Source organism: Quercus lobata, chromosome 3, assembly GCF_001633185.2.
Source record: "Quercus lobata isolate SW786 chromosome 3, ValleyOak3.0 Primary Assembly, whole genome shotgun sequence".
NCBI lineage: Eukaryota > Viridiplantae > Streptophyta > Magnoliopsida > Fagales > Fagaceae > Quercus > Quercus lobata.
In genome coordinates this window covers 26,046,059-26,058,379 of record NC_044906.1, presented here as the reverse complement: position 1 = coordinate 26,058,379, position 12,321 = coordinate 26,046,059, and the positions used below count along the sequence as shown (strand labels likewise).

The 12,321-nt window shown below is 33.1% G+C and overlaps 1 protein-coding gene across 16 annotated transcripts; it reads left to right on the top strand.

The window, feature by feature from the left end:
• The first annotated feature begins 1,668 nt into the window (after nucleotides 1–1,668).
• On the top strand, nucleotides 1,669–11,965 carry LOC115980074 (TMV resistance protein N-like). 16 transcript variants are annotated; one of them, XM_031102314.1, is made up of 10 exons: nucleotides 1,669–2,378; nucleotides 2,870–3,983; nucleotides 4,154–4,414; nucleotides 5,047–5,709; nucleotides 5,815–7,154; nucleotides 7,398–7,697; nucleotides 8,677–8,741; nucleotides 8,824–8,937; nucleotides 10,893–11,259; nucleotides 11,354–11,965. In XM_031102314.1, exons 1-4 carry the CDS (start codon nucleotides 1,885–1,887, stop codon nucleotides 5,605–5,607), a joined length of 2,430 nt encoding a protein of 809 aa, XP_030958174.1. In that variant the 5' UTR covers nucleotides 1,669–1,884; the 3' UTR covers nucleotides 5,608–5,709; nucleotides 5,815–7,154; nucleotides 7,398–7,697; nucleotides 8,677–8,741; nucleotides 8,824–8,937; nucleotides 10,893–11,259; nucleotides 11,354–11,965. The 16 variants fall into 16 exon arrangements, with proteins under 16 accessions (XP_030958174.1, XP_030958172.1, XP_030958162.1 ...); XM_031102312.1 differs by having other exon boundaries at nucleotides 7,398–7,804; XM_031102302.1 differs by having other exon boundaries at nucleotides 7,398–7,465; nucleotides 7,587–8,937.
• The last annotated feature ends 356 nt before the right edge of the window (nucleotides 11,966–12,321 follow it).

The following is a 12,321-nucleotide window of genomic DNA, read 5'->3' as shown; positions in this document are numbered from 1 at the left end:
AGTATTTATCAAAGGGAAAAATTAATGGATGCCCTAAGAGCATAGGTTTAAAAAAAAAAAAAAATTTAATTTTTTATGGAAAAAGAAAAAAATGACATAGTTTTTTGACAACTTTTTATATTTTCCATAAAAGTGGTATTAAAACTTTTTAAAAATAGTTAATTAACAAGTGCTCTAAGGGCACTCGTTAACTGGATCATTTATCAAAAATATAATTTTTGGTAACTTTTATGTTAAATGTGTGTCAAAAAAACTAAAAACTAACTTAAAAAAAAAAATACTAAAGTTAGATTATTTGTAAAATAGTTGAGACAAAAAAATAAATAAATAAATAAATAGGGGCCAAATGCACTCTTGGTGTAATATTTTTAAATGATTGAGTTAAAACCCTTAAATAAAAAAAAAAAAAAAGTTAAAAAATTGTAGAAAGGTGAAGTTTTTGCAATAGAAATGAAATTTATTGCATAGGGATGTCAATTCTCACCCATTAAATAAATGAATATTTCTTTGTCCCAATTTTTGTGTTCTATTAATCACAATTTGTTATGTATTTGTTTGTTTGCTTGAACTCTCTTTATAGCCAAAATTAAAATAGAAAAATCAAACAAAACCTAAAGCAATCCATCAAATCCTTTTTTTTAATAAGTTCATCAAAGTTTCTCTATTTGTGTTAAATAAACAATTTTCATCACAGAAAAACCCAAGAAAACAAAAAAGGCTTAGAGAGTGGAATGTCGTTAATGGTGTTTGTAGGCTGGCCGAGGCAAGGTGAGAAGGTTTGTTGCTGGTGAAAGTGGTGGTGAAAAGAAGAGTAGGTGTAGACATTGACTGAACGTTTGAGACTTGAAACTTGAGAAGGTGTGCGTGTGAGCGAGGTGGGTACCCACCACGAAGACACTAGTACAGTTGTTATTGTTGTAGCATTGTGTAGGACTTGTCTTTGTGTTTATTCTATTACCGCAAACTTTATTTTACACAATTATTTATGTCACTGACTAAGTAATAATGGGTCCGTTTGGGATCCGCTAATTTTGCTAGAATTGAAATTTTTTTACTGAAAATAATGTAGATAAAGGTAAAAGTTAGTTAAAATAATATAGTGAGTTCTATAAATAGTACCAAAAATTGCAGTAGGTCCTATGAATAGTAGCAAAAATAAGTTGAATAGTAAAATAATTTTTTTTTTTTAATTTAGAGCCAAATGCACACTATGAGTAGTGAAAAAAATAATAAATTCATGCAAAAGTAACAAACAATTATTTATATTCTATCATATAAAATACTTGTAAAAAAATGGTATAAAAAATGCTGTAGTCATAGAATAAAAGAAGAGAAGGAGATTCATGAGAAAGAAAAGAGGAAAGAAGAAAGAGGAGGCTGTACAAAAAGAGTAAGAAAAGAGGAAAGAAGAAAGAGTAGGCTGTACAAAAAGAGTGTAAAGAAAAGAAATTGCATCTTCCTTTCCTTGAAAAGGAATCAGAATGCCTTCGCTACACTCCAAAATTAAGCGAAAAACACGTAGCCAAAAAAATTTCTTCATCTTTTCTTGGTGGGTGGGTATGAAATTTTGAAAGTGAATTTCACTTTGTACGGCCAATTTTCTATTACGCGTTTGGGCCACCAACTACGAAAGTAGTACGCTACTAATGTAATTTCACATTTGACTCTCTTGGTCTTCTTTGCCTTACAACAAATATCTAAATCTAACATTCATTTCCTTCAATCTGCCATTCCCATTCTCTCTCAAACCCATTGAGAAATCTCTTCTTCATAATTTTCACTCTCTTTGCTTTCTTAAACTCTTAAAACATTTTCAATTTCATCACCTCTTTCTTTCTCCTCTTTCCTTTAGATCTTCTCAACCGTCTATATATCCAAATCACAATGGCTGCTCGAACTAATAAACGAGCCTTCTCTTTGTCTTTCACCCAACGATGTAAATATGATGTGTTCTTGAGTTTCAGAGGAGAAGATACTCGCAATGGTTTTATTAGCAATTTGAATGGCATTTTGCGTCATAAAGGTATTAACACCTTCGTGGATGATGAGCTCCAAAGAGGAGAGAAAATTTCCATTGAACTTTTTGAAGTTATAGAAAGTTCAAAGATTTCTATAATTGTATTCTCTAAAAACTATGCAACTTCCACTTGGTATTTGGATGAACTTATCAAAATTCTTGAGTGTAAAAAGAATGGCCAAGTGGTGTTTCCAGTTTTTTACAAGGTGGATCCATTAGAAGTACGTAGCCAAAAGGGGAAGTTCGGAGAAGCGTTGGCAAAACATGAAGAAAATTTCAAGTATGACACGAACAAGGTGCAAAGATGGAGGGCTGCTCTAAATGAAGCTGGGAATTTATCCGATTGGCATTACAAAAATGAGTATGTATTTAATCACTACTCTATTATCACCACAAAATTTTACTATTAAAAAATAACTCCCACAAGCTATATTGTTTGTTTGTTTGTTTTTAAATTTTTTTTATTTTATGAAACTATTATATATTGATCATATCTTTCATTACAGAACTAGTTAAACTACAACGGTTAATGACAGCAAGAGAAGAATATATGATTGAAACTTATCAATTAATTAGAAGCTTCTCTCACATAATCTTTAGAAAATCTTATTTTCCAAAGAAGATTTTCCTTGCATCTTTGTGCAAAAAGACTAATATTGATATCCTAGCTGAACATTGAAAAAAAAAAAAAGTTTTTGTATTGACAGTTTAGATCTATGAATTATGTGCCATTTAATTTAATTAACAAAATTTCAGTTGTAGTTTAGAAGCTAAACAAAATTAACAATTTTGAATTCAATTTAGGATCATATTTCTATTTCTAACTTTTTTTTAATGCTTTGTGATTGGCAGCCTCCCTCAATTTACGTTTATCCAAAAGATTTTTGAAGGGATCTCAAGTGCAAAATTAAAGTGTTCGAAAGTATTTGTTGTTAAATACCCAGTTGGAATAGACTCTCGCGTAGATGAAATAAGTTGTTGCTTAGATATTGAGTCAAACGATGTTCGCATGTTAGTGATCCATGGTCTTCCAGGAATAGGTAAGACAACAATTGCAAAAGCTATTTTTAACTTAATTGCATATCGTTTTGAAGGAAGTAGCTTTCTAGAGGATGTTAGAGAAAGTTCAAAAACAAATGATGGTGTACTGCAACTACAAAAGGCACTTTATTTTGAGATCTTAGGGGTTAGAAATTTGAAAATGCATGGTGTATCTAAAAGAATCAATGAGATAATGGAAAAGCTTCAGCACAAAAAAATTCTTTTAATTCTAGATGATGTGGACAAATTAGTCCAAGTAGAAAATTTGCTTGGAAAATGCAATTGGTTTGCTTCTGGAAGTAGAATTATTATCACAACAAGAGAGAAAAAGTTGCTATGTACTCTACGAGAAGATTGTCATTTAATTTACTATAAAGTTAAGGAATTAGATGATCATGAATCTCGTGAACTCTTTTGTCAACATGCATTCAAAAGAAACAAGCCTACAGAAGATTATTTGAAGCTTGTACACCAATTTATAGGTTATGCCAAAGGACTTCCATTAGTTCTAAAAATAATAGGTGATGATTTATATGACAAAAATGTACAGTGTTGGAAAAGTGCATTAGATAAGTACAAAAGAATTCCTAGTTCAGATATTCAAGAAGTACTTAAAATAAGCTACGATGGATTGGACCAAATTCAACGGGATATTTTCCTTGATATTGCATGTTTTCTTAAAGGATACCACAAGAATTTGGCTGTAGATATATTACAAAGTTGCAATTCTCATGACCCATACTATGATATTGAAAAACTTATCGATAAATCTCTCATAGTTGTTGCAAAAGATGACAAATTATTGATGCATGACTTGATACAACAAATGGGTTTGGAAATAGCTCGACAAGAATCAGAAGTGTCAAAAAAACATAGAAGGCTATTGTGTTATGAGGATGCTCCTGAAGTACTAAATAGAGATACGGTATAAGTCCTTTTGATTTACCTTTTCCCTTTTCTCACAATGCAAATTTAATTAATTTTTTCTTATTGTGTTTGATTTATCATTTTAATGTTGAAGATAATTTTGTTTTAAATTTAATAATCATATGTTCTGTTGTCTAACGTGATTCATGTGATTCTTTGTCCAATTAGGGATTAGATGAAATTCGAGGCATAACATTGTCCTTGCCACAACCAAGAAAGATGCAATTGGATCTTGGAAAGATGAAAAGTCTCAAATATTTAACCATTCACAATGTAATTTGTGAAGACATTAAATCTCTTCCCAATGGGTTAAGGTTACTTGATTGGAATGAATTTCCTTTATCGTCATTGCCGTCCACCTTTGAACCTATAAAACTCGTTGCACTTAACATGCGACAGAGCCACATTGAATTGGACGAGCATTTCGAGGTATAATCATTGCATTTATAAATTCTTATTAGGTTTTTTTTTTTTTTTTGGTTAATGAGTACCATTAGAGAATAAGTTAAGGTTTTTTTTTTTTTTTTTTTTTGGTTGCTAAAACCAAACCATGCATTTATTACTATATAAAATAAAATTTCTATAAATTTTTTTAATAAATAAAATCAAATTGTGCACAAATATTTTAAAATGTACACATAACCATAAAAGAATTTATGGTGCAAATCAATGAACTATTGACAAATGTTTTTTTTTTTTTTTTAAATTTAAAAAAAAAAAGAATAGTGCTACAGATATTACAAGTTTTACTATATTGAACATACAAATTGATGTATCACAAATTATAAAAAAAACAATTCAAATATTTACTTATGAAGTGATTGAAGCCTACCAATCACATTTATTGCCACATTAATTTGTATGCTTTTTGTTTATAAAATTGTAATACCTTTAGCATTTTTATTTTAGAAGTGTGTATTATAATTCATAATTGAACGGTTATTATTTCTTAATATATGCTCTGAGCTTTTTTTTTTTTTTTTTTTTTTTTGAAATGAGCTCGTAGCCTTATTTTGTTTTCTTTTTACTAATAAATTAAAAAAAAAATTCTTCTTTTGCAGAGGTGCCGATTCAAAACATTAAAATATATGGATTTCGCATTTTGTGAAAATATTACAAAAATACCTGACTTATCAGTGATTGCCCCGAACATAAAGAAGTTGGAGCATTTTAAAGGCATAAATTTAGTTGAGGTTCATCAGTCCGTTGGACTTCTTGAAAAGCTTGAATACTGGAATCTTAATGAATGTCGAAATCTTAGAATTTTACCAACAAAGCTCCAGTTGAAATCTCTTAAAAGATTTTATCTCTTTGGCTCTGAAAGTCTTGAGCAAGGAACGGAAAGATTAGCATTGTTTTCATCAATAGGATATCTCACTGGCCTTCGTGAGTTATCAATAAGTTTAAAAAACGTGAAAGATGTTCCAAGTAACATCTCTGATTTACAAAATCTTAGGTGCCTCTTTATGTATGATTGTGATGAATTTCCAAAAGCCATGGATACCCCTGGTTTCTTCCCCAATTTAGAACGTCTACATATCTCTTACAGCAACTTTACTACCCTTCCTGAAATTGCTATCATATTTCTCCAATTAAAGATTCTAAGGCTTTACTTTTGCTAGAACCTTCCGAAAATTCCAAGACTTCCACATTGTATACAAGAGGTATATGCAATAGGGTGTAATTCGTTGAATTCACAATCAAGAAGAAGATTATTGAATCAGGTCTCTCTTTCTTTCTCTCAAAGTTATAGCATTTTTTTTTGTTAATTGAAGATTATTACTAAATTTGCTAAACTGAAGTTTCTTAATTTTGCAAATGGCAAGCAGTTTGGAGAATTTATAGGGCTTTAACAAAATATTGTACGTGCAAGGGGAATACGGCATCAGGATTCTGATTCTGAAACAAACTTTGAATCAGAATCAGAATTTGATTTCGATGAAGCTACATCTGAAACGGGCTCTGCATTTGAAACGAACTCTAATCCTGAAGCGGACAACGAATCTGTACCAGAATTTGAAACGGACTCGACATGGGAACTTTATGATGATTATTCACTTGGACTTCCAGGAAGTAAGATTCCAAAGGGGTGGTTCAACCATCAAAGTGTTGGAAGTTTTGTATCATTCTCGGTCGGTCGAAAACTTCCATCATTTGCTATCTGTGTGGCACTAAAAGTGGAACTGAAGGATGTGACATATAGATTGTATCTGTTTAATTGTTCTATCTACATGTACATCAATGGTTTTGAAAGATTGCTCGTGTCTACTAAGTTTTCAATAGATTCACTATCTTTTATGTGGTTCTCCTATATACGAGATAGCTCTTTGGAAGACATAATTCTGGAGGATTGGAATGAAATTAAGATTCTATGTGAATGTACAGAGTTTGATCCTAAAATTGCAAACATTACAATAGAAAGGTGTGGAGTCCATGTACAATGCATTTGTCCTCCTTGCAACTCCGCAGCAAATAAGGTGGCCCAAATAAGAATTCAAGAAAGACTCAAACTTCCCTTTGATGAAAGATTAAAAATGTTTTTATGCAGAGTGGCTGCCGAAGTCCTCCCCTTTGAGAAAAAGCTTGTCGGATGCTTAAAAACCCAAGATGCCCATTGTCCTCTCTGTGAGATAGTAGAAGATTCTCTTTTACATCTATTTCAAACCTGTCCCTATGCCAAAGGAGTATGGTATGGTGGTAGATGGGGTTTTCGAGTCGAAAAGATCCAAGCTCAGTCTGTTATGGAATTTGTTGAACATATAATTGACCCCCCAAGTGAGTTACTTGCAGAAAGAATTACCCAAGATGAGTTCACACTGTTTGCAGTAGTGGCAATGAAAATCCTTTGGATGGCTCGAGAGGAAGCTCTGTTTTCAAACTCTAAAGCCAACATAAACCAGTTAGCCCATCGTTTGAACAAACAGTATGAGTTTTACTTGAGATCACTCACCAAAGAGCAAAACAGGGGAAGTGCTTGGACCAAACCACTTGATCAATTGGTAAAACTTAATTTTGATGCATCATGTGATCAAAACAATGTAGGCTTGGCTGTGGTTCTCAAAGATCACGATGGGAATGGAAGAGCTATCAGACGTGGCATAAACATCAACGGCAAGATGGGAATGCCAATGGCCAAAGAGAATCGCAAATTGTGGTAGAGTGTACAAAGGTAAGCATTCCAGGTATTTGATAAAATGTTTCTATGGGCTGAATGAATGAACTCACTCTCTTTCTTTTATAGAGAGGAGTTTCAGTATATATATGAAATGGTAAAATACGGTAAAGATTAAACAATTGGATTGCTATTTCTCTTTCTTTTTTGTAGTCGGATGAATCTGCTCTAGAGATAGTCATTATTTTTATAGCTTATTGTTGAGTATTTATCTTTTGGATTGTTCTGTTTGAATTGCAGCAAACTTCATTGTAAAACCAACTTGCAAGCCAAATTCTGCTTTGGCTTCTTCTTCATTTGGAAATCTGGTTAGATCAAGAACATTTGGTGCTTTTTCTTAGGAAGTACATTCTCTCATTGCTTCTTTACCAAGCCAAATTTTGTTAGCTTCATCTCATGCGCCATCAGATGCCTGTTTTGTGACTGCAGATTTGTTGTGGCTCAATCCATTGTGTCACGAGCAGAAGGTTCTTGAACCAGGGTGTGATCAGCCATCATGCACTTTGTAGAATATGCCATATTTCAGAATAACTGCCAGAGGTTGACCTTCTGGAATTGCCACTACCAATTGTGACTGCTACAGTGACATGCATGATCATCCATCCTGCACTTCATCTCTAATACTTGAGTTTAAAATATGTCTATGAGTAAGAAGATTTAGAGTATCAAAGAAACAAATGTGCTCTCATTTCATCTATTAAAAATTGCATGCTGTGGTTTTTTTAGTTTAATTTTTTGTTCATTTCTGTGGACATAATGTCTATGATTTCAACCAACATCAATGGATAGTGGTTAGCCTAAACATGATATTGTTGCTTTAAGTCATGCTTAGGTATGATCAAGCTGCTTGTCTTGTCCTGTTACTCACAAAGTAAGAGTCAGCACCTTGTTGGTAATAGAGGGGATGTGATTGGTCATATTTATAATTCTCCTGATGATGTTTCAATTTTCAATTCTTATTCATCGTAATTGCATACATATGTGAAATTTAGTATTCATAAATTATGGAGTTAGATATTGATTTCTTTTATTCTGTTTTTTCCTCTTCTGTTACAACATCTGCAGCTATTATTCTTTAGCTTTGCCTTTTGTGTAGAACCATTGGAGGATTGGCTTTTAGTGTCTCTAGAAAGGTTCTAAGTCCCTACATTCAGCCTATGTAGTTGAGCCAATTCGTTGTCATTTAGTGGAGGAGATAGGGATTGAATTTAGGACCTCCTACTCTCATACCATGCTAAATTTACTGATTCTTCTAAAAGTTTAAACTATTAGAACATGGTAAATTTTATCATTTAACCATATAGTGCTAACAGCAGAAATGGACTTTGTTTACATGTTCCATATGGCTATTGGTGGGTGCTTGTAGATTTGGAAGAATCACTTAGTGATATCTTAACCACATTATCTAATAAACACAATCATGTAGAAAATGCCAATGTATTGTGAAATATATTAAATGACCAAATAGAAGAAGTGTATTTCAAGAAACTAAGATTTGGGTTTCGATAATCTGATTCAGTGCTTTGAAGAATTGAAAGTTATAGAACTTTAAAGAAAATATTAACAAGGACAAAGGCTGATAAGGTAAACTGTTAACTTTATATCCTGATGTTTTTATATGTGTGAAGAAGCTTTATGCTTAAGAGACATGCAAACTTGTTTGCAGAAAAGATGAATGCTCTTAACAAATGAGTGAAAAGGCAAAGACAAAGCTGCAATTTCAATTCAACTACCTGATTGCCCTCACTCCAATCTCTCAGTATTGGCTTAGGCCATTGAGGTATGTTCATGAGTATTGTATGTTACTCTGCTTGGGATATTCTTGAATTAAACATATGAAAACTCTACAATTATAATTCGCTTTCTTGCAATTTGAACTAAAACTTATTTTGAGCTTTAAACAGTTACCTTATATAAGCCCTGTCAAAGGTGACTTGTCCACAAGTTGGCTTGTAAGTGGCCTGGATGGAATTATATGCAGCTTGCCACCTGGTCATGAGATTGTTAGTGCCTGGGCCAGGGCATGTATATCTTCATGGAAGCCACAACACCCAAAATTTAAGGCATTAGCTTATAAATGTCACCAAATTAATTAACTTCTTTATATATACAGCGGAATATGTTTATAAAAGATTGATGATACATTCTTCAATTTCTCTCTTCTTGGTTAGCTGCCTTATTGAGTCCAATTTTATTTACATTGCCTGCCTCTCTAATGAACAAAATTTTTTTTTTGAAGGAAAATATATGTATATTTTGAATAAGGTATGTCTAAAAATATAATTTGTAAGGCAAGTAAAAATTCTTTAATAAAGACCAACAATTTATATGTTAGAGCATTGATGTTATGTCAATCCCATCAAAGCCTGTGACTTTTGAATTGGATTAAGGGTTTGTAAAATCTGCAAAAACCTAAGGGGACCATTTTATTAAATTAGAAGAACTGGGGTGTACAACAAAAAGGATTATCTATATACATATAAGAAATTTTTAAAAATTCAATCCCATGGGAGGCAACGGCCACCCTTTGGTTTGACTTAAACATGATCTGGTTAGCTTCTACTGCCCCAGCCACATCAGATGAGGTGTTCAGGAAGGGACACATGTAATTTCATTTTTTTTAATATCCTACTTAGGAAGAAATAAATCTTCATTTTCTTTTTGGTGTATTGCTGTTCTCTTGCTAGAGCTACTAATCTACCTAGCTGTAATATGACCTAAACATTGTTGTAAAACCTTGGGAGCTAAGTACCCTGATAATTTCTTCTTGTTGAAGCAAATTAAATTTACAGTCTGGTTTATTGATAATCAATCATCTTTCTATACCAATTATGCAACTGATGAAAAGATGGCAGACAAGTTCCTATGCAGTTAAATAATGTATTTCTTGTAACTTGTGCATGTAACTGTTTGTGTGTGTGTTTTCCCTAAAATTTGATAATTGTTGGTATTGCAATTTGGTTTCAATATGGGAGTAAACATGAGGTCACTTTGTGCTGAGTTTGGTTTGCAAATTCTTCATTGTGATTTAAGGCTCTCTATGTTGCTGATTTGTTAAATATGATAACATATAAGTAACATCAAATGATATTCTGGTTAGTTAAGTTGGAGCAAGTTGTCTGATTTATTAATGTTTGAGTTTTGTAATGAGCTTCTCAAACTAATGATGTTTATTATTTGATAGTGTTTGCCTTTTATTTCTCACTGTATGCCTAAGAAAGTTCAAGGAAGAATGACTTTACCTTCAAACTTTAGCACAAGTTTTTGATACTTGGTAAAACTAATAATTACTTTGAAGTAGGTATTTAATTTGTCATAGGGCTGGTCTTATTTAAAATACTGGGCAGGGTATAGCTTTTCTTTCTGCTCTCATGTCATATTAAAGGCTAGCTAAAAGCAATTTCTGGAATTTTATCCCTTAGTCTCAGGAGCTCCCTTGTAGTAATTCCCTGACTTAAAGTCTTCGACATGGATTATAGATTTCATTAATATTCGTATCAAAAACAGCACAAGAAAGTATTGGTTTCTTGGTAGAGCTCCCAGAAATCGTCACAACCAATTGAGAATCTATGTTTTAAATTGTACTTGGTTTTTCTTAAACCAACTCCTTCTTGCATTATATCAAGAATATATGATTCTATTCTGTGGAATTACCTTCCCTTATTGCTTATTTAAAGGCAAAATCCTGTTACCTTGATCTCATTTAATGTAAAGGTGCCCATTTTGTCAGTGCAGATTGTTATGCCTGATCCAGATTGTGACTAGCCAAGGCATTATCAACCATCATGCACATCATAGAATAAGCCAGAGTAGAGTAACAGCCAGCAACAATACCAAAAAGTGCATTGAAATATGTTGGTGCCTCCCGTGCCTCACTATGTCGACCCTGATGCTCATTGAGAGAGCTTTTCAAATTGCCTGGATTACTTGAAGTTACAGACAGCAGAAACAACAACAACCAGAATGACAGCAACAATAATACTCCCACCATGATACTACCAATCTTTCCAGCCGAGGCAGAGAAAGTATAGCACAGGTTGAAAGTAAAATACCAGTGGTGTCCTCAAACGCTTCAAATACATAACTGAGGAGCTTTTTGCAGGTGACTTTTGTTACTTATTAGCAACAAAAACATTCTTTCTACGAATAAGATCAGCCATATTATCACTAATATCTCCCTTTATGTCTGTTTCAAGAATCACAGCCAATGCTTCTACTCCACCAGAGTGACTCAAAGCCTCAGAGTTCTCGTCCCTCACAATGTCACAGAGCCTTTTCAGATCTACAATGAGAAAGGAAATGGGTTTGTCATTCATGGAACCCTCATTGTCAAGATGCACATCAATGGTCTTGGTCGACTGGCACTGTATATATGCAAGGGAAGTTGTAAATCAGTAGACCATCTTTGGTTAGTTTCTTAGTAGGTCATGACTTGTGGTCCATTGTTCTGATGCTTTTGGGGTACATCGGTTGATGTCAAGAAGTTGTTAGATGCCTATTCTTGCTGGAATGGTACTCATAGTCATAACATAAATATCATCATTCGGTTGGCAGTTCCTCATTGTCTTATGTGGACAATTGGAGTTACTGAACCTTTGAAGGCATGAAGAAATCAGTTATAAAGACCAAATTTACTTTCCTACATCTGCAATTTGGATGTTGTACTATGATTTTTTTTGGGATATTTACGTTTATGATTGTAATTCTGTAAGAAGCTCTGCATTTTGAGCACTCCACTTCTTTAACATAATTCATTAATACTTTAAAAAGGAAGTGTTTGATCACTTCCCTGGGCTACTCCTTGTTTATATCTCTGTTAAGATTGATAGTCTGTATGGCAGTTGGTTTTTTTTACCAAAGGGCTACTCCTTTGCTTCTCATAGACTAGGGATGAATGCTGAAGTTATGGATTTAATCTGAAATGTGCAAATGATTAGTATTTACCAATCAAAACAGCAATGTTATCGCCTAATTCTGTTTATAAAGCTAGGGCTAGGGAAACTAGGGATCTTTGAGTTTTGATGGCTATTTCCTATGATGTTTAGTCCCGGGGTGACACTGTTCTGGACTAGTCAACAAGATGTTTAGTGTGGGCCTTTCTTTATGTTCTTTCAATTTTTGGCCATATGTGGACCTTTTTCCTAATCCTATTTTGGAAGAATTT

What these genes read in the sequence shown, in the direction of transcription:
- LOC115980074 (XM_031102317.1), top strand. Translation starts at nt 1,885, where the DNA reads ATGGCTGCTCGAACTAATAAACGAGCCTTCTCTTTGTCTTTCACCCAA. An exon ending in GATTGGCATTACAAAAATGA is followed by an intron (nt 2,379 to 2,869) that starts GTATGTATTTAA and finishes TGTGATTGGCAG; the next exon opens with CCTCCCTCAATTTACGTTTA. An exon ending in AATTGGACGAGCATTTCGAG is followed by an intron (nt 4,415 to 5,046) that starts GTATAATCATTG and finishes CTTCTTTTGCAG; the next exon opens with AGGTGCCGATTCAAAACATT.